At 43.5% G+C, this 27,149-nt stretch overlaps 3 protein-coding genes and 1 long non-coding RNA gene across 12 annotated transcripts in view; 3 read left to right on the top strand and 1 right to left on the bottom strand.

Moving 5' to 3' along the window:
• LOC307208622 (uncharacterized protein) overlaps positions 1–10,168 on the top strand; it is a 32,628-nt gene extending 22,460 nt beyond the window's left edge. For all 3 annotated transcript variants that reach the window (XR_013835200.1, XR_013835201.1, XR_013835202.1), the window contains exon 3: positions 9,968–10,168. The gene's annotated coding sequence lies outside the window, so the exon portion shown is untranslated. The remainder of the gene's footprint in view (positions 1–9,967) is intronic.
• Positions 26–23,263, top strand: LOC307208786 (uncharacterized protein). Of its 7 annotated transcripts, none has more exons than XM_079963749.1 (4): positions 26–155; positions 1,324–1,462; positions 15,140–15,223; positions 21,038–23,263. In XM_079963749.1, the coding sequence occupies exon 4, from the start codon at positions 21,148–21,150 to the stop codon at positions 22,426–22,428; it is 1,281 nt and encodes a 426-aa protein (XP_079819875.1). In that variant the 5' UTR covers positions 26–155; positions 1,324–1,462; positions 15,140–15,223; positions 21,038–21,147; the 3' UTR covers positions 22,429–23,263. The 7 variants fall into 7 exon arrangements, with proteins under 7 accessions (XP_079819875.1, XP_079819873.1, XP_079819878.1 ...); XM_079963748.1 differs by lacking the exons at positions 26–155; positions 1,324–1,462 and adding exons at positions 13,270–13,504; positions 14,182–14,239; XM_079963747.1 differs by lacking the exon at positions 1,324–1,462.
• LOC307208713 (uncharacterized protein) lies at positions 6,532–10,168 on the top strand. The gene has a single exon (XM_079963597.1). The coding sequence runs from the start codon at positions 6,977–6,979 to the stop codon at positions 8,423–8,425; it is 1,449 nt and encodes a 482-aa protein (XP_079819723.1). The 5' UTR covers positions 6,532–6,976; the 3' UTR covers positions 8,426–10,168.
• LOC307209295 lies at positions 15,663–26,927 on the bottom strand. The gene is made up of 2 exons (XR_013835521.1): positions 24,045–26,927; positions 15,663–16,081 (listed from the first exon to the last, which is right to left on the bottom strand). It is a non-coding gene; the product is annotated as an uncharacterized lncRNA (long non-coding RNA).
• Between the last annotated feature and the right edge of the window lie 222 nt (positions 26,928–27,149).

The following is a 27,149-nucleotide window of genomic DNA, read 5'->3' as shown; positions in this document are numbered from 1 at the left end:
CCCCATAGCTCTATGGGCCGGAGCCTCGGGAGGGGCTTGAGAAAGGGGGGGGGGCGTCGCTGGACTAACTCCTCCCGCCCTGCTCTTTCTGTTGCAGGAAAAGACATCGGAAGAGCGAGCGAGGGAGGCGGAGGGGCAGAAGAGAGGACAAAGGGGTAAAGATGCAGGGAAGGGGGGGTGAAATGGGGAGGGGGGAGGAAAGGACAAAGACCCCTCCATATCTCCCCACCTTCCCCAAAAGCGCCTTTACTGGGGCCCGTCAGGAGGGTCTGGATCCATGCAATCCCGCTGCGAAGTGGGGACCCAACGCCTGCAGGACTTGCGTGGCTCGATCTCCTTTGCAGCCCCTCCCCCACAAGAGATCACCCCCCCCCCTAATAACACTATGGGACATGCACAAGGGCGGGGTGCAGGGGTCCTTTCTATAGAGGAGCCCCCTGCCGGGTTTCCGTGGCGCCTTCTTCTTGGAAGCACCCGCGCCAGGCGCATTTGGGGGCGAGGGGCGAGAGGAGCCAAGGGGGGTTTCTGGGCGCAGGGGCGACGGAGGGAGGAGGGCGAAGGAAGTGTGGAGGCCGGGGGATCAATGGAAGCATTCTTGGCGGGGGAGGGGGGAATCCTAGGGGCGGGGGGGAGAGAGTGAGGGAGAGACGGGAGGTCTTTTGGAAGAGATGTCTCCATCTTCTTTCTACCAAGTCCTGCCTCTGGAGGGAAAAGGCAAGAAGATCCTGGGAGGAACCCCCTCCCTTAAGTTACTGGAAACTTCCCCCCTAGCTCAGGCTTCCAGTTTATTGCAGGAGGGGGGGGCCGTGTGGGTGGTCCTTGCCCACCTCTGTGCTGGCAGGAGGTCCAAATGTCAAGAGGGCAGACCTGGTGGGCAGAGCAACCCCCTGGCCAGGTCAGCTGCATGAGAGCTCCAGGGAGGGCAGAAGAGAAAAGTCAGGAACGCCGTTTCGGAAAGGATCTTCCTTTCTTCTTCCCTTTCTCCTCCTTCGTCTCCTGCCTCCTCTTTCCTCTCTTCTCTTCCTGCGGCCTTTTCAGTCTCTGTCGAGGGGGAGACCATCAGATTCAGAGAAACCAGGGTTGTCCTGGGGGTTGGGACTCCCCCACCCAGATGTCCAGAATCCTCCTTTGTCTCCTTCCCCTCCTTCTCCCTTCTCTTTCATTTCCACCCTTACCTGGGTTTTCTTCTCTTCTTTACCTGGACTACCTTACAGGGACCTTTAGGAAGTTCTCCAGACTAACTGTGGGACCACTGAGTTCCTTTATCTTAAGAAGTTGTCTTCCTTTTTATTCCTGTTCTGTTGTTTATTTCTTGCTATACAGTTATCTGCTTAAGCGCAAATTGAGCTGGCGAGAGGGTTGTCTTGCCCATCTCGAAAGTTTGACTTCCTACCAGGGGAGAGGGGGGTGTTGACACCCACAAAGGACCCCCATCCTCAATGCAGAGAAGAAACCTATCACGGTCAGTACCAATGTTCACTTTCCACTGCACGACTGATCATTGATGCTGTTGAACACCAGTCCAAAAATTACAAGCTGCAATGCATTCCAACAGCATCAAAAGATAATGGGTGAATGCACTTTCTTAGTCTGGTGGGCTTCAAGGGTAAAGGACCCAAGATCATGATAGACAATTCCCATTGCTGGAGGGTTTACATGTAGGTACATGAATAATAATAATAATAATAATAATAACAATTCATTATATGCCTCCCATCTGACTGGATTGCAGGACAAGGATTGCCAGTACAGTGCTACCTTGGTTTACAACCATGATCCGTTCCGGAGCTCTGTTTGTAAACCAAAACAGGTTGTAACACAAGGTGTATTTTCGCCAATGGGGCCTCGAAAAATTTCTTTATTCGTAATCTGTGTATCTGAAGAAGTGTGCATGCACACAAAACTCATACCAAAAAACAAACTTAGTTGGTCTCTAAGGTGCTACTGGAAGGAATTTTTCATTGTTTGTCAACTTGTCAATCCTACAAACTGTGAAACATAGTAAATTGGTGGGACTATATAGGAATCCTTTAATTTTGAGCTTCCTTGTCTACATCATCGGACCGGAGCCCACAAAAACCAAAGCCCATCTTATCTTTATTAGCCTTTCATGGGCCACTGGATACATTGTTAGCTCTGCTTCTAAAGATGAATATTTTTGAATACTTTTAACAATCACATAGGACATCAATAACACTTCTGTTTTATTTATTCCAGTTAGGAGAGACTCTGATACCCCAGTCTGACATCAGCTGCATTGAAACAGAAAAACACAGAGAAGTTGAGAAATTGGAAAAATTGAGAGGTCTGTACTTCCACATTTCTGTGAGACTGTATCTTTGTGTGTTTCCTTTCAGCGTGTAGGAACATAGAAAGAGCCCTTCCAGATCTGTAGGATATTAAGGAATTGTGGTATTCTGCTCATAATTCACTGACTACTTGGGTCCAATATCATTTCGCCAAACTGGCCTCTTCGCAGAGTTCACACAAACAACCACATTCATAGTGTAGGAAACCAAAGCACGAAGAAGAGCTATAAATCCACAAGACATTCCAGACTTCAAGTAGAATGGCTTAGTACTGGCCAATTACATCTGAATGGTTGCAAATAAGCCCAGAGTCCATAAACATGCACCAGAGCCCTTGTGAAGGCAATCCTTAGAGAGAATCTTTCACTCTCAGTCCTGAAACAGTCACAGTCCAGATGGAAAGTGCGAGTGAGCAAGCCACAGTCCACAGAATCTCCTCTGAAATTCAGTTTCACACCTTCCCGTTTCCAGGAAAACTGGAAGGTCAAATGGCTTCATTTCTTTGACCTTGCAAGTGGTGGGCAACTCCCCAAAACTCCCCTCATGCAGATAATGAACATACCGTATTTTTTGCTCTATAAGACTCACTTTTTCCCTCCTAAAAAGTAAGGGGAAATGTGTGTGCGTCTTATGGAGTGAATGCAGGCTGTGCAGCTATCACAGTAGCCAGAACAACAAGAGGGATTGCTGGTTTCACTGTGCAGTGATCCCTCTTGCTGTTCTGGCTTCTGAGATTCAGAATATTTTTGTTCTTGTTTTCCTCCTCCAAAAACTAGATGCGTCTTGTGGTCTGGTGCGTCTTATAGAGCGAAAAATACGGTAGATAGTGGTTTTCTGAGATCAGCTGGCCCAGTTTTTTCTGTGCCAGAACTTCCGGTACGGTGTTGAGGCTCTGGTTCAACATCTGTGAGCCGTTCCGCCTCCTGGCTTTCCCTTCTTTCTTTCCTCAATCTCCACTTCCTGCCCCCCTGCCTACCTGTCTCTGCTCCTCCTCTTCATTCTCTGGCAATACCATGACACCAGCCCAGGAGAAACTCACCAGCAGGGCCTGAGGGCAAAAGCTCCCTCCCCAGCCGTGATTCCCATCCCCTGGGATCCAGATGAATAATACCTCTGAAGGTGGAAGGAGAAGAATGCTGATAGTTTGGAACTAACTGACTGAAATAATTTCAGTTATAGAAAATAAAGTGAGAAAAGAGAAAAGAGAGAGAAGAGAAAAAAGTTCAAAGAATACCATGAAATAAAATATTCTCGTGCTGTACATATGATTATTAGATATCTACTATATTCTCTATGGGACGCAGGTGGCGCTGTGGGTTAAAGCCTCAGCGCCTAGGGCTTGCCGATCGAAAGGTTGGCGGTTCGAATCCCTGCGGCGGGGTGCGCTCCCGCTGCTCGGTCCCAGCGCCTGCCAACCTAGCAGTTCGAAAGCACCTCCGGGTGCAAGTAGATAAATAGGGACCGCTTACTGGCGGGAAGGTAAACGGCGTTTCCATGTGCGGCTCTGGCTCGCCAGAGCAGCGATGTCACGCTGGCCACGTGACCCGGAAGTGTCTCCGGACAGCGCTGGCCCCTGGCCTCTTAAGTGAGATGGGCGCACAACCCCAGAGTCTGTCAAGACTGGCCCGTACGGGCAGGGGTACCTTTACCTTTACCTTTTTATATTCTCTATATCTACTATATTCTCTATGAATTTATTCCACATGTCATTCTGTTTATCCAAACAAAGTCTACGTCCATTAAGCAATCCATTCAACCGTTGTGAGTGTTGTCATATCGTCAATCCATCTGAAGGCAGCCCTGTTTAGGGAAGTTTTTGATGTTTGATGTTATTATTATTATTATTATTATTATTATTATTATTATTATTAAAGATTTTTAACATAAACTTTCCAAACAAAACATCCATCTTATCATCTCTTACACATCTTGGCTACTTTTAGCCAGTGACTTCCATCATTCCCTTCTAATGATTTCACCCTATCTCTCTCTTCTGTTTACATTTTGTCTCTTTACTACTGTTTATATAATCAAAATGTTAACATCATATCTTTTAACCTGGATTAACAATATTTCTTATCTCAATTTTTCACAAGCGTATTCAACTGAATACCATTGTCCTACAAATAATTCACAAATTTACTCCAGTCCCACTGTTCTCGGATTCTCCCGGTCATCTTAGCTAATTCTGGGTACTCCATTTTTGGTAGCACATTCATTTTTATAACTGATATCCTTCCCCAAAGTGACAATTTCATCCTTCCCCACACTTCCAAATCTCTCTTAATCTTATTCCATACCTGGTTGTGTTTGTCTTGATACCAATTTATATTTTGGGAGGTCAACAATATTCTTAGGTATTTCACTTTCTTTACCACCCGTTTCTGTTTGCTGTTGCAACTGGTCCACCAATCTTTTTGTCCAAATTTTTAACAAACTTTTCATTTTTATTTACTTGTCTAAACTATTCAATTTTTTCTAGTACTTCCTTAGGCCTTGTTATTGGTCCTTCAATTGTTATTACCAAGTCATCCATAAAGGCTTTTACTTTATATTCTTTCCTTCTGACTGATATTCCTTTAATTCCTTCTGCTACCCTTATATTATAAGGGACGCAGGTGGCGCTGTGGGTAAAACCTCAGCGCCTACGGCTTGCCGATCGCATGGTCAGCGGTTCGAATCCCCACGGCGGGGTGAGCTCCCATCATTCGGTCCCAGCTCCTGCCCACCTAGCAGTTTGAAAGCACCCCTAAGTGCAAGTAGATAAATAAGTACAGCTTTCTAGCGGGAAGGTAAACGGCGTTTTCGTGTGCTGCGCTGGTGCCGGCTCGCCAGAGCAGCTTCGTCACGCTAGCCACGTGACCCAGACGTGTCTCCGGACAGCGCTGGCCCCCGGCCTCTTAAGTGAGATGGGCGCACAACCCTTGAGTCGGACACGACTGGCCTGTACGGGCAGGGGTACCCTTAACCTTATATTATTCAGGAGAATTCCAGAAGCGATATGAATAATAATGGTGATAGTGGACACCCTTGTCTTGTCCCTTTTGTAATTTCAATATTTTCTGTTAATACATTATCCACAATAGGTTTTGCCTTTTGACTTGAATATATTGCTTTTAAACTGCTCATAAACAATTGACCCATTTCCATCATTTCTAAGATTTTAATCATAAATTCCCAAATATATTATCAAAGGCCTTCTCAGCATCCACAAATATAATGGCTGCCTGCTTTTCATTCATGGCCATCAAGTATTCATCCAGTCCTGGTGCTTTTCCTGATTTTAAGTCCTTTATTGCTCTCAAAATTTCTTTCCCTTCTATTAATTCATTCAGTCTGTCCTTCTTTTCTGTGGGATTTGTTGCATTCCATTCTTCTTTAAAAATTCTTTTACTTTGACTATGTTCTCTTTTCCACCTTTTTTATACAATTGTCGGTAGAAGTTTACAAATCCTTTTCTTATTTCTTTCGGATTCTCTAGTTCTTTCTCTCCAATTTTAATTTTATGAATTGTCTTTTGAGATTTTCTTTTGTTTATCTGCCATGCCAGCCATTTTCCTGGTTTATGTGCGTATTCAAAGTTCTTTTGTTTCATCATTTTAATTTTCCATTCTACTTCCTGGTTCACAATTGTTGAAAACTGACTTTGTAATATCTTAATATTTTGATTAATCATTATATCATTTGGTTTTTAGCTAGCTTTTTTCATTTTCCATTCTCTCATTTAAAATTTCCATTTTTTCTTTTCTCTGAATCTTCTATATATTCTATTCTGTTGAATAAAGAATCCTCTCATGACTGCCTTGCATGCATTCCATCCTTATGGCGCAGCTGGCCTCAAAATAATCCTTTTTTGAGTGTTTTGGGGGGGCTGCGGCACCCTTGCAGACTCCCCCTTTATCTCCCTCTAAGGGCTGAGTCCCGTCTCTTCTCAGCTCTGCGGACCAACCGGAAATCAATGTTTGATGTTTTATCGTGTTTTTAATATTTTGTTCGGTGCTGCGCAGAGGACTGGGGAAACCCAGCCGGATGGCCGGGGTTTGAATAATATAATATATTATTATTATTATTATTATTATTATTATTATTACTAATTAATTAAGGGGGAACATATCTTTATTCCTCTAATTTATCAGTATCAGTCTTTTGGCCACATTTAAGAAATGCATAATCCACTTTTGTAAACCAATTGACAGTTTACATGCAATTGGTATATTATTCCAAAGGATATTTTCCTCTGAAAGTCTTCCCGTTAGAATTCAGCTTTTTCAGTGTCACACATATTCGCTTAGGCACCCACCCCAAAGGAGAAAGAAAAGTGAGAGAGTCCTGGACAGATAATTTCCACAAAGATAGTTGTATATCACAAGACGGGCATGAGATCAGGTGGTCCATTCCCTGGCCATACTTCCTCAGGGAGACATAGAGAAGAGAGGGGAGAATCTAGGAGATGCTTTAAAAAAAAAAAGACGGTGGTGTTAATTAGACTCACTTTGTGTTAGGTTCCTTTTCCCTCTTCCTTGAAACCCTAAAATGGTTTTCTTTCCCCCAAAGGAGAAGACGATCCAAATTCTGAGGAGACACCTTCAATTTCATTGAGAATAATGAAGACAAAGTTAAAATGTGCATAATGTTCTTCTGTCTGTGTGCACACTGAGTTTACAATAATGAACTCAACAGAAGAGAAACCATCTAAAGCTATGCAGTGCAAAAAGAGCTTGAACTGGAGCAAAACTCTTAGGAAAAATCAACAAACTCGAAAGCGAGGGAAACCAATTAAATGTATGGAGTGTGGAAAGAGCTTCAGTCAGCGTGGAGCACTTAGAATCCATCAAAGAATTCACACAAGGGAGAAACCATTTAAATGTGTTGATTGTGGAAAGAGCTTCAGTCAAAGTGGACACCTTAGAACACATCAGCGAATTCACACGGGAGAAAAATCATTCAAATGTATGGAGTGTGGAAAGAGCTTTGTTCATAATGGAAACCTAAGAACACATCAGCGAACTCACACTGGGGAGAAACCGTTTAAATGTATGGAGTGTGGAAAGAGCTTCAATCAAAGTGAATGTCATAGACTGCACCAAAGAACTCACACAGGGGAGAAACCATTTAAATGTGTTGAGTGTGGAAAAAGCTTCAGTCAAAGTGGGGACCTTAGAACACACCAGCGAATTCACACGGGAGAGAAACCATTTAAATGTATGAAATGTGGAAAGAGCTTTGGTCGTAGGGACGCCATTACAATACATCAGCGAACTCACACAGGGATGAAACCATTTAAATGTATGGAATGTGGAAAAAACTTCAGTCAAAGTGGAAACCTTAGTACACATCAGAAAACTCACACAGGGGAGAAACCATTTAAATGTATGGAGTGTGGAAAGAGCTTCCGTCAAAGTGGGCCCCTTCGAATACATCAGCAAACTCACACAGGGGAGAAACCATTTAAATGTATGGAATGTGGGAAGAGCTTCAGTCAAAGTGGATACCTCAGAACACATCAGCAAACTCACACAGGGGAGAAACCATTTAAATGTATGGAATGTGGGAAGAGCTTCAGTCAAAGTGGATACCTCAGAACACATCAGAAAACTCACACAGGGGAGAACCCATATAACTGTGTAGAGTGTGGAAAGAGCTTCAGACAAAGTGGAAATTATAAAAGCCACCAAAGAACACACACAGGGGAGAAACCATTTAAATGTATGGAGTGTGGACAGAGTTTTCGTCATAGTGTAACCTTTAGAATACATCAGCGAACTCACACAGGGGAGAAACCATATAAATGTATGGAGTGTGGAAAGAGCTTCACTTCAACCAAAAACCTTAGACTGCACCAAAGAACTCATACAGGGGAGAACCCATATAACTGTATAGACTGTGGAAAGAGCTTCAGTCAAAGTGGAAATTATAAAAGCCACCAAAGAACTCACACAGGGGAGAAACCATTTAAATGTATGGAGTGTGGAAAGAGCTTCCGTAATGGTGGAACCCTTAGAAGCCATCTACAGACTCACACAAAGGAGAAACCATTTAAATGTATTGAATGTGGAAAAAGCTTCAGTCAAAGTGGAAACCTTAAGAGACATCAGCGAACTCACACCAGAGAATAACCATTTAAATGTAAGGAGTGTGGAAAGAGCCTTGGTCAAAGCGGACATTTTAAAGACACCAGAGAACATTCACAGCAGGGGAGAGGGAGCATTTAAATGTGAGGATTTTGTGTGCAAAGAGCTTTACTGATAGTGGAGCACATAGAAAACATCAACAGACATACATCAGCGATAAATTATTTAAATATATGGAATGTGGAAAGAGCTTCAGTCAGTGTGGAAGGAACTTCAGTTGGAGTGCAGATCTTAATATACATCAGCCGTTAGATGCATAGAGTACGTGCGAAGTTCTGGTGTCTGCATGTAAATTTGTTCCTATGTATTAAAGTAATGAAGGTGATGTCTCAAAATAGTAAATGCAATATCATATGTCATGAACTGTTTGCAGTTTGCGGAGAGCGTGAACCTGCAATGCCGGTGGTCAATGTTGATGCTCTTTGAGTTGGCTGAAGCTCGGTCTTTGGTAGAAAGAGTTGGAAATGTTGGTGTTTTGGGGGTTGCTAATAGAGCATTGTGGAAATTACAGGGTGAAAGTTGTGATGCTTTGGAAGCAGGGTTGTTTAAATTAGTAGTACACGAAAAACTGTATAAGACTTATTGTTATAATTATACTAAATGAACAAATAAGACACAGAAAGAGTGAGGCCATCTTCTTATGTGCATAAACCCCTTCTGTAGTTTTTATAACAGATACACTAATTGTGTTACAAGCCTTCCTCTTCCTTGGTTCTCTGAAGGGCGCAATGTTCAGATAAAACATTATTTCCGGTGGCAGCAGGAAAAGAGAAATGAAGAAAGCAGGGTTTCTGGGGTGTCCAGAGGGTGTGTTAAAGAGACCCCCTCCCCCGCTCCTCTAGATGAATAAAAGCAACCCTGGGGGAAGAGAAGGTGGTGGAGAGAGAGAAACATGGCCTTTGGTGGGTGATTCTGTTTGGGGTGCTGTCAGTAACTTCTTCAGAGGGGCTCTGGGCCTCCTTTGCTCCTCTCCCCTTCCCAAGGGTCTGTGGCTCCTCCAAGTCCTCCTAGAGAAGGATCCATTAATACGGCTTGGAGGGAAAGAGTGTTCTAGACCAGCTGCTGCAGTTTCTCTTTGGGGGGGTCTGGCCCTTCTATAGCTGCCCCCACATTTTGCAACCTCTCAGGTCGAGACTGAACTGGTGTTTCTGTTGTAAAATTAGTTAACCCATTTAGCATATGACAGAATTCATACAACTTAACAGTGAATGAAACACATGTACCTTTGTTATACCTTCATCTTACTTTCTCTGATGGAAGCTATGTCTCAGTGCTGTATTAATTTCTAGACTACGTTGACTTCTCAACCCCGACTTCCACCCGCTTATCTTTCGAACAGCTGTTTAAAAAGTTTAGAAATAGAAAATTTATGTGACTGACTCTTCTTCCCTTGAGTCTTCTTCCCAGGCGTTGGGAGCTATTGGAATGGTAAGCTAAGGACTTTATAAAGGTCTGGTTGTCTGGGAGATGGACAATAAATGATTGAAATGTAAATCCTAAGACAGCAAGACACCAGGATACCCAAAGTAATGGACAGAAGAACCGTTTTAGCTCCCTGACCTGTGACCTTCCCTTACATGTATAACTTTTATGAGCTAATGCCTGTACCATTCTCCAAAAAAACCCTCTCAAAGTTGTACTAAAATGAACCTCTGGTTTTGAGTCACTGGGGGTATTGCAATATCTTATCTCTCAATAAACTGGGTCCCTTCTGGACGTTGAATTTTCCTATCTCTTGGCTGTGTTTTTCTTTGAGGTGTTATTCCTTCACCTGGCCATGGGCAATTGAAGGAAATTTGGTTTGGAAGGAAATTCTTACCCCATATCTTATAGCCTGGAATAAACTATTTCGAAAGGGATAAGGGGGTGTCAGATTTTCCTCACTCCCTTTCCATCCTGGGAAAGGCCTTGTCTGAAGTGGTTCCTGGAATTCCCTTTCACAAGGAGCCCCAAACTCTTCCTCTCACAGGCAAACTCCTGCTCCCCCCCCCCCCCCCCGCTTTTAGAACTGCCATATCGTGAAACCCAAGGGGATGTAGATACATGGAGATTCCAGGTTCCTGAAGTTTTCCTCACAATGTATTGACCTGTAGTAGGTCTGGTGGTTGTGATCAGGGACAGAGATTTCCTACAGCTGACCTGTACTGGTTGTTGTCAGGCAGAAGTGTGACGCACAGCAGAGCTGGACCGGAGTCTGGTCATTCAGTCCCCCTGAAATTCCACCAGAGGGATGGAACCTCTCTCTGATTGGACAACAGCACTTTTGGAGGGAAAATAAAAGGAGCCATTTCTGAGGGAGAGAGTTAGATAGTGTTTGATATGAGAGAAGATGAAGAGGGATTGTTTTGAGGTGGGAGTTGGGGAGGAGGATAGGATTTGCCTGAGGGAGAACTGGTTCTGGTTTGAGTTGAACACCCTCCCTGAGAGAGGAAAGACCCTCCCAGCCTGGAGAGGGAGACTCAGTTGGGGGTCTGGGGGAGGTCAACAAACAGGTGTCCTGGGAGGGCTGACTCTTGAGGCAGGAGAAGCAGATCCTGGGGGATTCAGGCTTTTCTGGGTCCCCTTCCAGTCAGGAGGGGACAGTTCTAGGGAGAGAAGACCCCCCCAAGCCAGTCACAAGGGGAGGAAGGGGACCCCTGGGTCTGTTACGCCATTTTGGAATTACCTCAGCAGTGGGGTTGCTTAGAGGGGGAGCTGGGGAAAAGTGCCCCTCGCTCATGAACCAGGGTATTGATCGGGGAAGGAAGCTGTGCTGTATTTAACTGAACCACCTGTCATAACTAAGTAACAGAAACTGAAGTATAACAACTTTTTTTAGTGAAGAGAGCTTAAGAGAAGCTTTGACTGTAATCCTGTGTTTAAGCCTGAGACATCTTAAAGTTTAAATAAATAAGTTGACTTCTACCTAGAACACATTTCCTGACCCACTTTCTTTCAAAAGCTTCTTTTTATTAATAAAACTCTCCTTGTTGTTTGTTCAACTTCTGCCCGAGACAATATTCACTCACTACAAGATAAACTGTGGTAAATTGTATGGATTTTTGTAGTTTGCATACAGTGAGATGTGCGCGCTACCGTGGTACCTCGGGTTAAGTACTTAACCTGAAACTGTTCTTAACCTGAAGCACCATTTTAGCTAATGGGGCCTCCAGCTGCTGCCGTGCCGCGTGGCACAATTTCTGTTCTCATCCTGAAGCAAAGTTCTTAACGTGAAGCACTATTTCTGGGTTAGCTGTATCTGTAACCTGAAGCGTATGTACCTGAAGCATATGTAACCCGAGGTACCACTGTATATTATTATACTGTAATTTTCAGCTTGTATACAAACTTTATATACTTAAAAGGGGGGGGGGACACAAGGACAAAAAACTATTCCAAAATCATATATATTCCAGCACTTCAGACTTACTGTCTATCCCGTTGTACAGTCATAACTCAGGTTAAAGTAGCTTCGGGTTGAGCGTTTTCGGGTTGAATTCCACGGGCACCTGGAAGTAACGGAACACGATCCCGTTCGCATCGAGAGGTACCACTGTATATTCCTTTTTTACAAATGAATGTACTCTTATTATTGTATATTTCTTTACATTTTATCTAATACATTCCTATATCAATATCTACCCTTGGTCTTATTTCTCAACTTAGTCTCTCTCCAACGTCAATGGAATGCTGAATTTTGGACATTCCCATATGTGAGAACCCACAGTTCAGGTCACACAAGGAGCCCTGTTTTTAAATGTTTTCTGGTGATACTTATTCAATCTGTCCTCTACCCCCCAGAACCATAAAACTGTGGAGCTCGAAGGGACCCCCAGGGTCATCTAGTCCAACCCCTCTGCAGTGCAGGGGTCACAAAGAAAGCATCTGCCAAATACAGGGGCCCACCCTCTTTCCCCACTTGGAGTCCTCACCCCTTCTCAAGGGACACTGTTACCGGAAAAATCCGAGGGCTCCCTTGGACAAAAAGTAAAGACACCAACCAGAGTAAATTGGAGCAAATCAGCAGCCTGTAGGCTTGGCCTTTATTGACTGTTGCAACAGGGTGCTCCCCTCACTTGCAGGTGAGAGAAAAGACACAGAAAAATGGTGTGCAAGACCTTATAAAAACTTTTGACATTCCCCTCCTCTAGGTCAAGCCCACCCCCAGAAACATCATGCATACATTACAGAAAGGAGGGGTTGAGGGAGGAGTTGCAATGGTAACCTGAGTGTCCTGTCACCTGGCTGGTTCCCTTCTCTCCCCCTCCCCATGAGTCACTTCCAGGGGACAAAGGGGAGTTGGCAGTTTCCTGCCCCCTGAGGGAAGATCTGATCAGTGTCCTTTGTTTCAGTCCATGCTGAATCCACTCCCATATGCAAGTTCTTTGTGATCTTGATTGTCTTCTGTCTAGGACCATCAGGGTTGGCATAGCAACTGGGCAGGGCTCCTGTGGATGTGCTGGGATGGTGAAGGGATTATGGCTGCCCTGTATCAAACCTTCCCCATTTTGTAGTCCTTCCTTCATGGAGTCAAATAAAAGTGGAACAGTGCAAAACCAATGTATGGTTGATTTTCTATGAATTTATAACAGAAGCGTAGCGTATGTAGTGTGTGAGTGTGTGTGAAGTTTGTACAAACTGAATGATTGGGGTGGGGGGTTCCTGCTACAACACCCATTTCTGAGCCCCCCAAAGAGCTCCCCCCCCCCGGGGTTCGTGGGGGTTGGGCAGGGGGTTGCAGGGACCTCAAAGGCCTTGGGCCCCATGGTTTCCTTTCCACCCACCCACCCAGGGGATCCTCCAATTCATCTCCCAGCCGCCCCAGAGCCTCCCCTTCACCCAAAGGACTTGCCACCCCAGAGGCCTCCCAAAACAAGCGGAAAGAGAAGTGGGGTAATGGAGAGAGGGGCCTTTTCCGGGGCCTTTTTTCTCTCTCTCCCCTTAACCCTTACGTGGCCTCGCCGCTCGGGGATTTCTGCCCAGGGAGAAAGTGGGCAAGGCACCGGGAGGGATCCGGATCCCGCCATGAGATCCCACCAGATTCTGGACATGGCAACGCTCAGCTAGGCTCCCGTGCTGGGAAAGGTGCATCCAGTGGGGCCAACTCCTAGGGGCCCCAGTCCCTTAGGGGCGAAAGGTGGGCACAGCATGAGGCCCCTCCTTTCAGGGTTGCGGGTTCATGATCCACGTGGGGCAAAAGAGCCCTGCATTATTGACTGGTGGTTCGTTTAGTGGCAAACTAAAACTGGTAACGGTGTGGTGGGAGTTCATACAGTATTCTCTGGGCATGTGCAGAGTTTGCCGCTCTGCATTATTGACTGGTGGTTAATCATAAAGATGCAGAGTTGCAAGGGCCCCCAAGGGTCATCTAGTCCCTTGGGTACTGTAACAGTGTGGCGGGAGTTCATACAAATATACTCTGGGCATGTACAGAGTTTGCTGCTCTTCCTGTAAAGCAAAGGCAGGGAAGCAGTGGCCCAAGAACCGCCCTGCAGGCTTGGTCTAACCACAGAAAAGGGGCCTTGCGGGCTGAGATGCAGAATCCCAGAGCCTCCAGTATAGGAAGAACTGGACAGGGAAGAACTGCCCCCCTCTATCATAGAGAGGAGAGAGATAGAGAGGCCTCCCATGCAACCCCATCCGAGCACCGGCAGGGGCTGCTCTGCCCCATAGCTCTATGGGCCGAAGCATCGGGAGGGGCTTGAGAAAGGGGGGGGGGCGTCGCTGGACTAACTCCTCCCGCCCTGCTCTTTCTCTTGCAGGAAAAGACATCGGAAGAGCGAGCAAGGGAGGCGGAGGGGCAGAAGAGAAGACAAAGGGGTAAAGATGCAGGGAAGGGGGGGGTGAAATGGGGAGGGGGGAGGAAAGGACAAAGACCCCTCCATATCTCCCCACCTTCCCCAAAAGCGCCTTTACTGGGGCCCGTCAGGAGGGTCTGGATCCATGCAATCCCGCTGCGAAGTGGGGACCCAACGCCTGCAGGACTTGCGTGGCTCGATCTCCTTTGCAGCCCCTCCCCCACAAGAGATCACCCCCCCCATAATAACACTATGGGACATGCACAAGGGCGGGGGTGCAGGGGTCCTTTCTATAGAGGAGCCCCCTGCCGGGTTTCCGTGGCGCCTTCTTCTTGGAAGCATCCGCGCCAGGCGCATTTGGGGGCGAGGGGCGAGAGGAGCCAAGGGGGGTTTCTGGGCGCAGGGGCGACGGAGGGAGGAGGGCGAAGGAAGTGTGGAGGCCGGGGGATCAATGGAAGCATCTTTGGCGAGGGAGGAGGGAACCCTGGGGGGGGGGAGAGGGAGAGACCCGTGGCCTTTGGGAAGAGATGTCTCCATCTTGGGCGCTGGGGGGGGGGGGGAATCTCCAGAGGGGCTTCCTTGGCTTTTCCCTTTCTGGCAAGAAATCTGCCTTGGAGAGAGGGACAGGGAGGGATCCTTGCAAAAGGGGGGGGGTCCCATTTCCCCACCCAGTTCACGACACGTTTTCAAGATGGAGGGTGAGGGAACAGCTGCAGTCGCCTGTGCTTCCTGCGCAATGTTTGCCATCTTGCCAAAGGTTGCAGGCAGCTTTACCTGCAGCAATTGTATGTTGATTGCCCTCTTAGAAGACAAAGTCCAGCAAGTGGAGGAACGTGTAGCTCTGCTTCTAAAGATGAATATTTTTGAATACTTTTAACAATCACATAGGACATCAATAACACTTCTGTTTTGTTTATTCCAGTTAGGACAGAGTCTGATACACCAGTCTGACATCAGCTGCATTGAAAAAGAAAATCGCAGAGGTGTGTCCTGGAGAAATTGAGAGGTCTGTACTTCCACTTTTCTGTGAGACTGTATCTTTGTGTGTTTCCTTTCAGCGTGTAGAAACATAGAAAGAGCCCTTCCAGATCTGTAGGATGTTAAGGAATTATGGTATTCCGCTCATAATTCACTGACTGCTTGGGTCCAGTATCATTTCGCCAAACTGGCCTCTCCACAGAGTTCACACAAACAGCAGCATTCAGAGCACAGGAAACCAAAGCACGAAGAAGAGCTATAAATCCACATGACATTCCAGACTTCAAGTAGAATGGCTTAGTACTGGCCAATTACATCTGAATGGTTGCAAATAAGCACAGAGTCCATAAACATGCACCAGAGCCCTTGTTTATCCAAACAAAGTCTACGTCTATAAGCAATCCATTCAACCATTGTGAGTGTTCTCAGATTGTCAATTCATCTGAAGGCAGCCCTATTTAGGGAAGTTTTTGATGTTTGATGTTATTATTATTATTATTATTATTATTATTAAAGATTTTTAACATAAACTTTCCAAACAAAACATCCATCTTATCATCTCTTACACATCTTGGCTACTTTTAGCCAGTGACTTCCATCATTCCCTTCTAATGATTTCATCCTATCTCTCTTCTGTTTACAATTTGTCTCTTTACTACTGTTTATATAATCAAAATGTTAACATCCTATCTTTTAACCTTGATTAACAATATTTCTTATCTCCGTTTTTCACAAGACTTCTTGTTATCCTACAAGCGTATTCAATTGAACACCATTGCCCTTCAAATAATTCACAAATTTACTCCAGTCCTTCAGGAATTTTTGGTCCCGCTGTTCTCGGATTCTCCCGGTCATCTTAGCTAATTCTGTGTACTCCATCAATTGACTGAAACAAAAATAACATTTTGGGTAGCACATTCATTTTTATAACCGATATCCTTCCCCAAAGTGACAATTTCATCCTTCCCCACACTTCCAAATCTCTCTTAATCTTATTCCATACCTGGTTGTGGTTTTCTTGATAGAAATTTATATTTTGGGGGGTTAACAATATTCTTAGGTATTTCACTTTCTTTACCACCCCTGTTTCTGTTTATTATTGCAACTGATCCACTATCTTTTTGTCCATATTTTTAACAAACTTTTTATTTTTATTTACTTTAAAGCCTGCTACCTGTCTAAACTGTTCACTTTTTTCTAGTACTTCCTTCGGACTTGTTATTGGTTCAATTGTTATTACCAACTCATCCATAAAGGCTTTTACTTTATATTCTTTCCTTCTGACTGATATTCCTTTAATTCCTTCTGCTAACCTTATATTATTCAGGAGAATTCCAGAACCGATATGAATAACAATGGTGATAGTGGACACCCTTGTCTTGTCCCTTTTGTAATTTCAATATTTTCTGTTAAATCATTATTTTCAATAATTTTTGCCTTTTGACGTGAATATATTGCTTTTAAACTTCTCATAAACAATTGACCCATTTCCATCCTTTCTAAGTTTTTAATCTTAAATTCCCTAGATATATTATCAAAGGCCTTCTCAGCATCCACAAATATTATGGCTGCCTGCTTTTCATTCCTGGCCATCAAGTATTCAATAATATTCACAATATTCCTTATATTGTCCTTCATCTGGCGGCCAGGAAGAAAACCTTAATATTTGCAAATAGTTTATAATCACTGTTCAACAAAGAAATCAGCCTGTAGTTTTTAACCTGTCATAAGTCTGAGTCTGGTTTCGGTATCAGTGTAATATATGCTTCTTTCCAAGTCTCTGGTGTTTCTTCTTTTTTCAAAATGTTGTTCATTACTTCCTCCAATGGTGCCAGTAGGGTCTAGCTGAAATTTTTATCATCATCATTTATTTATTTATTTATTTATTACTTACTTATTTACCCCACCCATCTGGCTGGGCTTCCTCAGGCACTCTGGGCGGCTTCCAGCAAAATATGAAAATACAGTAATGCATCAAACATTAAAAGCTTCCCCAAACAGGGCTGCCTTCAGATGTCTTCTAAAAGTCTGATAGTTGTTTTTCTCTTTGACATCTTGTGGGAGGGCGTTTGTCAGGATGGTGCCACTACCGAGAAGGGCCTTTGCCTGGTTCCCTGTAACTTGGCTTCTCACAGTGAGGCAACCGCCAGAAGGCCCTTGGTGCTGGACCTCAGTGTCCGGGTAGAACGATGGGGGTGGAGATGCTCCTACAGATATACTGGACTGAGGCTGTTTAGGGCTTTAAAGGTTACTTTGAATTGTGCTCGGAAACGTACTGGGAGCTAATGTAAGTCTTTCAAGACCGATGTTATGTGGTCTTGGCGGCCACTCCCAGTCACCAGTCTAGCTGCCGCATTCTGGATTAGTTGTAGTTTCTGGGTCACCTTCAAAGGTAGCCCCACATAGAGCGCATTGCAGTACTCCAAGCGAGAGATAACCAGAGCATGCACCACTCTGGTGAAGCAGTCCGAGGAGAAGATAGGTTCTCAGCCTGCATACCAGATGGAGCTGGTAAACAGCAGAAATAGTACCTGGGGTTAAGAACTTTGCTTCAGGATAAGAACAGAAATCTCGCAGCAGCAGCAGGAGGCCCCATTAGCTAAAGTGGTATCTCAGGTTAAGAACGGACCTCAAGAACGAATTAAGTTCTTAACCCGAGGTACCACTGTATATTGTTTCTCCAACGGGTGTTTTAATCTCCACGCATCAATCAAATTGCAGCTTTCTACCATAGAGAAGAAAGTTTTGGGTAGTTTACCTTCTTTCTATTCTATTCCCATTTCTCATTCTATCAATTTCCAATGAAATTACCCCATTCAGGTCCCCCATAATTATTTTTTGATCCACAAAGATTTGTCTCGCTTCATATTTATTTTTTATATACAACACCACCCCTCTTTTTACTCCTGTCTGATGAAATAAATTCACTTCCTAATTTCTTTTTTACCAAAATTCTTCTATGTTTTCTTGCAACATGAGTCTCTCAAAAACAATATCTAAGTTCTTTTTAATAGAATCTTTTCAACTTTATTTATTTTAGTTTTGTTATTCAAACCATTAACACTCCATGTCATAAGTGTTCAGGCCGTTTTGTTTTTGCTACTATTTGTGAACTAGAGTCTCTTAAAGTTATCCTTCCTCCTCCTCCTCCTCTTCTTCTTCTAATTTATTATCTTCTACTTCTACTTCTTATTCTTGCTCTATGGTATCTGTTCCTGCTGCTGCTGCCCCTTCTTCCTCTTTATCCAGTTCCCTGTACCTCTGGAGGAATTTTTTACTTCATCTTTTTCAGTTTAACTTTTCCTTGTAGTAGAATGAGACTCCTTCCAGATACTCCCATTTAAAATCAATATTGTTTTTTCTCAGCACTTGTGTCAGAAGTTTATATCCATCACGTCATTTCAGCTGACAAAGTGGAATTTCCTTAAATATGATTATCATTGCTCTATCAATATAGAGCTTCTTTTCTCTTATTTTTTTTAGCAAAATTAAATTTCTCATCTACTTATCTTTAAATATCATCAAACAATCTCCTGGAAACTTTTTTCCTTTTTTTTTTATTTAACTTTTATCCTAAATGCATTCAATACTGTATTGGCAAATTCATCTTTTCCAATTCCTAGCCATTGTGCAATTTCAATAATTAATTCTTCTAAAATATTCTGTCCTGCTGTTTCTGGGAGAGATCTGATTCTCAAATTTATCTCTGCTTCAATTCCTGCACCACAATTGCATCCCATAATTCCTCCTGTTCCTTATTCAGCTCTGACACTGCACTTTTAATTTTCTCATCCTCCTTTTTTAAATTCCTTACTTTTCATTGCATAGGTTTCAATCTTTCCTCTAAATTTTGTGTTCTCTTGCTCACATCCTTTATCTGGGCTTTCATCTCATTCACAGTTAAATCTAATTTTTTGTCCATCTGCTCCCATCTACTTTCCATATTTGTCTCACTTTGTTTAATATCTTTAATATCTTTCTTCAGTTCTGCAAACATTTTTGCAACATCTCCTTTCCCTTCCATTTCTTGCTTTGACCCTCTCCAGGTCTCTCCTGATGCTGCCCCTCCCCTCCTTTTTTCTGTGATGATGTCATTCTTAAACTGTTATTTCCTCTTTCACCACTAGGTGGCCCTTTTGCCTCCAACCAGTTCTATATCAAATGTATAAAGCTGAGAGGGGGACAAAGGGTAAATGCTGCAATAATCCAATAATTATTTGTACAAAAAAAAAGAGAAAGCAGGAGAAAAATGTCTTCCACCACTTCCACAGATTTTTTGCACTTTCCACTGTGTCCCCGTCCAAGAAAAAGAAGAAATCAAAACCAAGTACCAACAAAACAAAACAAATTATTCCGCCTCTTGGTGGCTTAATCCAACTTCCACCGCATTATATTCCAGGAAAAAGGAAAAGAAGAAGGTATTCACTACAATTATAATGTCTTAAGAATGAAAAAGGTGAAGTTAAAAGAGAGAGAAAATAAATCCATCATGCTCATTAACCAAAAGGGGGAGGGTGTCCCCAAGTCTCTTCCTGTAAATATCTCCTCAAATTTCTTACAGTACCAGACTTTAGCAGTCTTTTTATATTTGTCTCTGCTGGTCTGGTATTTTAACTCGCAAAAATAGCTCGATAAACATATTTTTTACAAATTGTGCAGTTTAAATTAAAATTGAAAGTGAAAGCCGGAAGCTCCTTCTCCTGCATTCTCCTTCAACTCCCAAAGGGTTTCAAATAAGTTTATTTTCTAGGGATTTCCACCTCCCTTTCAGTAAACCAAACCTTCAGAACTAAAAAAGTATATTTATTATTTTTATTCGCTGTAGGAGATTAGAATCTTACTCTGTTTTGCAGGTAATTCATGCAGTGTAAATCAATCTCAGTCGGGGCTGACTTCCTTTTTTATCCCTGCTGTCTTCCGAATCTTTTCTCAATTAAAATTTTCCACCAGCCTTTTGCCAGATTCAGGTTTCTTTTTCTTTGAGAACTGGCCGCTGTGCAGGATAGACTCGAGGCTTCAATCCTCCGAGTAGTTAATGGCGTCCCGCGCTGGCGTCTTGATGTCGCTGCACTTTCCGCTCTCCAAGGGGAGCGTTTTTGGCGCCGGAGAGACGTCCTTATAGTGCTGGTGGCCTCAAAATAATCCTTTTGAGGGTTTGGGGGGCTGCGGTGCCCTTGCAGACTCCCCCTTTGTTTCGCAAAGAGCTGAACTCTCCCCTAAGGGCTGAGTCCCATCTCTTCTCAGCTCTCTGGACCAACTGGAAGTCGATGTTTGATGTTTTAGCGTGTCTTTAATATTCTGTTGGGAGCTGCCCAGAGGGTTGGAAAACCCAGCCTTATGGATGGGGTTTGAATAATGATATAATATATTAATTAATTAATTAATTAATTAATGTGAAACATATCTTTATTCCTCTAATTTATCAGTATCAGTCTTTTGGCCACATCTAGGAAATGCATAATCCACTTTTGTAATCCAATTGACAGCTTACATGCAATTGGTATATTATTCCAAAGGATATTTTCCTCTGAAAGTCTTCCCATTAGAATTCAGCTTTTTCAGTGTCACACATATTTGCTTAACCACCCACCCCAAAGGAGAAAGGAAAGTGAGAGAGTCCTGGACAGATAATTTCCACAAGGATAGTTCTATATCACAAGACGGGCATGAGATCAGGTGGTCCATTCCCTGGCCATACTTCCTCAGGGAGACAGAGAAGAGAGGAGAGAATCTAGGAGATGCTTTTAAATAAAAAAGACGGTGGTGTTAATTAGGCTCACTTTGTGTTAAGTTCCTTTTCCCTCTTCCGTGAAACCCTAAAATGGTTTTCTTTCCCCCAAAGGAGAAGGCGATCCAAATTCTGAGGAGACACCTTCAATTTCATTGAGAATAATGAAGACAGAGTTAAAATGTGCATAATGTTCTGTCTGTGTGCACACTGAGTTTACAATAATGAACTCAACAGAAGATAAACCATATAAAGCTATGCAGTGCAAAAAGAACTTAAACTGGAGCAAAACTCATAGGAAACATCAACAAATGCCCAAGGGAGAGAAACCAATTAAATGTATGGAGTGTGGAAAGAGCTTCAGTCAGCGTGGAACACTTAAAATCCATCAAAGAATTCACACAGGAGAGAAACCATTTAAATGTATGGAATGTAGAAAGAGCTTTGGTCGTAGGGATGCCCTTACAATACATCAGCGAACTCACACAGGGATTAAACCATTTAAATGTATGGAATGTGGAAAGAACTTCAGTCAAAGTGGAAACCTTAGTATACATCAGAAAACTCACACAGGGGAGAAACCATTCCAATGTATAGAGTGTGGAAAGAGCTTCCATAAAAATGGCTCGCTTCGAATACATCAGCGAACTCACACAGGGGAGAAACCATTTAAATGTATGGAATGTGGAAAGAGCTTCAGTCAAAGTGGAAACCTTAGTACACATCAGAAAACTCACACAGGGGAGAAATCATTTAAATGTATGGAATGTGGGAAGAGCTTCAGTCAAAGTGGATACCTCAGAACACATCAGAAAACTCACACAGGGGAGGAACCATTTAAATGTATGGAGTGTGGAAAGAGCTTCAGTCAAAGTGGATACCTCAGAACACATCAGAAAACTCACACAGGGGAGAAACCATTTAAATGTATGGAATGTGGGAAGAGCTTCAGTCAAAGTAGATACCTCAGAACACATCAGAAAACTCACACAGGGGAGAAACCATTTAAATGTATGGAGTGTGGAAAGAGCTTCAGTCGAAGTGTACTCCTTAGACTGCACCAAAGAACTCACACAGGGGAGAACCCATATAACTGCAAAGAGTGTGGAAAGAGCTTCAGTCAAATTGGAAATTATAAAAGCCACCAAAGAACACACACAGGGGAGAAACCATTTAAATGCATGGTGTGTGGAAAGAGTTTTCGTCATAGTGTAACCTTTAGAACACATCAGCGAACTCACACAGGGGAGAAACCATATAAATGTATGGAGTGTGGAAAGAGCTTCACTTCAACCAAAAACCTTAGACAGCACCAAAGAACTCACACAGGGGAGAACCCATATAACTGTATAGACTGTGGAAAGAGCTTCAGTCAAAGTGGAAATTATAAAAGCCACCAAAGAACTCACACAGGGGAGAAACCATTTAAATGTATGGAATGTGGGAAAAGCTTCAGTCAAAGTGGAAACCTTGAGAAACACCAGCGAACTCACACCAGAGAATAACCATTTAAATGTAAGGAGTGTGGAAAGAGCCTCAGTCAAAGCGGACATTTTAAAGACACCAGAGAACATTCACAGCAGGGGGGAAAGCATTTAAATGTGAGGATTGTGTGTGCAAGAACTTTACTGATAGTGAGAAATCATTTAAATATATGGAATCTGGAAAGAGCTTCAGTCAGTGTGGAAGGAGCTTCAGTTGGAGTGCAGATCTTAACATACATCAGCCGTTAGATGCATAGAGTACATGCGAAGTTCTGGTGTCTGCATGTAAATTTGTACCCATGTATTCAAGTAATGAAGGTGATGTCTCACAATAGTAAATGCAATATCATATGTCATGAACTGTTTGCAGTTTGCAGAGAGCGTGAACCTGCAATGCTGGTGGTCAATGTTGATGCTATTTGAGTCGGCTGAAGTTCAGTCTTTGGTAGAGGGAGTTGGAAATGTTGGTGTTTTGGGATTGCTAATAGAGCATTGTGGAAATTACAGGGTCAAAGTTGTGATGCTTTGGAAGCAGGGTTCATTATATCAGTAGTATACGAACAACCGTATAACACCTATTGTTGTAATTATACTAAATGACAATAAATGAGTGAAATGTAAATCCTAAGACAGCAAGACACCGGGATACCCAAAATAATGGGCAGAAGAACCATTTTAGCTCCCTGACTGACCTTCCCTTACATGTATAACTTCTATGAGCTAATGCCTGTACCATTCTCCAAAAAAAACCCTCTCAAAGTTCTACTAAAATGAACATCTGGTTTTGGGTCACTGGAGCTTTGCAATAGCTTATCTCTCAATAAACTGGGTCCCTTCCGGACGTTGAATTTTCCTATCTCTTGGCTGTGTTTTTCTTTGAGGTGTTATTCTTGTCCCTGGCCATGAACCACTGAGCGGTGGTTTGGAAGGAAATTCTTACCCCGTATTGTAAAGCCAGGAATAAATTATTTCAAAATGAACAAGGGAGTGTCAGATTTCCCTCACTTCCTTTCCATCCTGGGAAAGGCCTTGTCTGAAGTGGTTCCTGCTTCCTGGAATCCCCTTTCACAAGGAGCCCAAAACTCTTCCTCTCACAGGCACACAGCTTTTACCACCTCTGCTCTTAGAACTGCCATATCGTGAAACCCAAGGTGATGTAGATACATGGAGATTACATGGAGAGTACCAATGTTCACTTTCCACTGCACGACTGATCATTGATGCTGTTGAACACCAGTCCAAAAATTACAAGCTGCAATGCATTCCAACAGCATCAAAAGATAATGGGTGAATGCACTTTCTCAGTCTGGTGGGCTTCAAGGGTAAAGGACCCAAGATCATGATAGACAATGAAGGCCCATTGCTGCAGGGTTTACATTTAGGTACATGAATAATAATAATAATAATAATAATAAAATAATTCATTATATGCCTCCCATATGATTGGATTGCAGGACAAGGATTGCCAGTACAATATTACTCCTGCTCCCCCCCCCCGCTTTTAGAACTGCCATATCGTGAAACCCAAGGGGATGTAGATACATGGAGATTCCAGGTTCCTGAAATTTTCCTTACAAATATTGACCTTTAGTAGGTCTGGTGGTTGTGATGAGGGACAGAAATTTCCTACTGCTGACCTGTACTGGTTGTTGTCAGGCAGAAGTGTGACGGACGGATCGCAGAGCGGACCAGAGTCTGGTCATTCAGTCCCCCTGAAATTCCACTGGAGGGATGGAGCCTCTCTCTGATTGGACAACAGCACTTTTGGAGGGAAAATAAAAGGAGCTGTTACTGAGGGAGAGAGTTTGATATGAGAGAACATGAAGAGGGATTGTTTTGAGGTGGGAGTTGGGGAGGAGGATAGGATTTGCCTGAGGGAGAACTGGTTCTAGTTGAGTTGAACACCCTCCCTGAGAGAGGAAAGACCCTCCCAGCCTGGAGAGGGAGACCCAGTTGGGGGTCTGGGGAAGGTTTACAAACAGGGGTGTCCTGGGATGGCTGACTCTTGAGGCAGGAGAAGCAGATCCTGGGGGATTCAGGCTCCTCAGGGTCTCTTTCCAGTCCGGAAGGGACAGTTCTTCTAGGGAGAAAGGACCCCCAAGCCAGGCACAAGGGGGGAGGGGATCCCCTGGGTCTGTCATGCCATTTTGGAATTACCTCAGGAGTGGAGTTGCTTAGTGAGGGAAAGTGCCCCTCGTTCATGAACCAGGGCATTGATGGCAGAAGGAAGGTGTGTTGTATTATTTAACTGAACCACCGGTCCTAACTAAGTAACGGAAACTGACATATAACAACTTTTTTTTTTTAAGTGAAGAGAGTTTAAGAGAAGCTTTGACTGTAATCCTGTGTTTAAGACTGAAACATCTTATAGTTTAAGTAAATAAGTTGACTTCTACCCGGGAGAACACATTTCCTGACCCACATTCTTTCAAAAGCTTCTTTTTATTAATAAAACTCTGTTTTTTGTTCAATATTCACTCACTACAAGATAAACACTGGTAAATTGTATAGATTTTTGTAGTTTTCATACAGTGAGATGTGTACACTTTATTTAATGGGGGCAAAACCACAGTTGTGAAAATCCTCCATACAATTCCAGTTTCAGTTGCCCCAAATGAAAGGAGCTTTAGCAAACTAAAACTGGTATCTCTGTGGTGGGATTTAATCCAGTAGAATCTGGTCAGGTGTCTGGGTGGCTGTGAAACCTGCAAGGCCCCTGGAGAGAGGGGGTGTTTGCTAGACCAGATGCTGTAGCCTTTTTTCCCTTTGGGGAGCTGCCCCCACATCTTGCAACCTCCCAAGTCGGGACTGAAGAGGTTTATCTCTTATAAAATTAGTTAACCCATTTAGCATACGAGACAATTTATTCAATGCTAAATTTTACAAATTTATGTATTTTTGTAATACCTGAATATACCCTATGTAGTAGTAGTAGTAATAACAACAACAACATTATTAATACCCTGCTCCTCTGGCTGGGTCTCCCCAGCCACTCTGAGCAGCTTATAGCATATATAAAAACACAGAAAAAAAATTCTAACATTAAAAACTTCCCTGAACAGGGCTGCCTTCAAATGTTTTCTAAAAGTCAGGTAGTTGTTTATTTCCTTGGGAGGGCGTTCCACAGGGATGGCCTTTGCTGGTTCCCTGTAACATCTCTTCTTGCATTGAGGGATCTGCCCGAAGGCCCTCGGAGGAGGACTTCCATGTCCAGGCTGGATGATGGGGGTGGAGATGCTCCTTCAGGTCTACAGGGCTGAGGCCGTTTCGGGCTTTAAAGGTCAGCACCAACATTTTGCATTGTGCTCGATAACGTACAGGGAGCCAATGTACTTCTTTTAGGACCAGTGTTATGTGGTCCCAGCAGCTGCTCCCAATCACTAGTCTAGCTGCTGCATTCTGGATTAGTTGTAGTTTCCATGTCACCTTTAAAGGTAGCCCCACATAGAGCACATAGCAGTAGTCCAAGCGGGAGATAACCAGAGTATGTATGAATGCTCTTATAATTTATATGCTACGTGGATTATTCCACCTGACTCCCACCCTGTAATTTTTCTTAGTGCTGATTGCGTAGTTTAGGAATAGAATGTTTCTGTGGCAGGCTTTTCTTACCTTGAGTATTTTTATACCATCTGTTTCACATCTCTATAGTTCATTGTGTGAAAGGCTTGGATATAGACTTCCATATTGACCTGTTTGGGGATCACAGCTTGTGAGAGAGAAGGGGGAGCTCGTGCCTCCAGCGTGACCCAAGATGTTACTACATTTGCTGAAAGAATGGGAATGATTTGCCATAACTGAAAGGTGTCAAGATATGTTGATAAATGAGGGACTCGCCATTTTCTAAAACTGGATTTATAATATAACAGTGAAGAGGATAATCTGGGCTGTTTAGAACAAAAAATAAACCTGTTAACGGGGCATTGCGAAGAGGTCAGGGTATTACTTTCCCCCAGAGTGGCTGGGGAAACCCAGCCAGATGGGCGGGGTATAAATAATAAATTATTATTATTATAACATGAAACTGAAAGAGGAAGGACCTGAAAGTGAATCAAGATTGTGGGCAGGGCTACAATGGACACCCTCCCAATAATGGAAAAATTCAAAGACCGCCAAGTCCCCCCTCTCCAAATACTGATGGAGTAAGATGTCCAAAAAATAGACACCCCCATCTCCTTGTATGAGCAGAGTAGCGGAAGCAAACCAAAGAGCAATTACCTGAGATCAAAAACACACAAAGAGGCAGCAGAGGTTTCTTCAGTAGCAATTTGCTGAGGTTCAGAAACCATACAGTTCATGCTGAAATTCAGCAGCTACAAAACTTAGCTCCTGATGCCCTATCCAGTTGCAACCAGTAAAATACACACCGTGCAGTATGAAATAATTACAAAAATGAAATGTAAAGTGCAGTAGAAAAGGTAGAAATAATAGATCTACCCAGTAGAGAGTAGATATACTTGAAATAACCAGAGTAAATAACCTTGAAATTCAGATAACACACACAGCCTGTAAACACCAGCTGTGCTTTGAGAATCTTAAAAGGCAAAGGTACCCTTGCCTGTATGGGCCAGTCGTGTCCGACTCTAGGGTTGTGCGCCCATCTCACTTAAGAGGCCGGGGGCCAGCGCTGTCCGGAGACACTTCCGGGTCACGTGGCTAGCGTGACAAAGCTGCTCTGGCGAGCCAGCACCAGTGCAGCACACGGAAACGCCGTTTACCTTCCCGCTATAAAGCGGTCCCTA

Source organism: Podarcis cretensis (assembly GCF_951804945.1).
Source record: "Podarcis cretensis genome assembly, chromosome: 2".
Lineage (NCBI taxonomy): Eukaryota > Metazoa > Chordata > Lepidosauria > Squamata > Lacertidae > Podarcis > Podarcis cretensis.
Note: the sequence above shows the minus strand (reverse complement) of the source record. Positions and strands in the feature narration are given on the sequence as shown.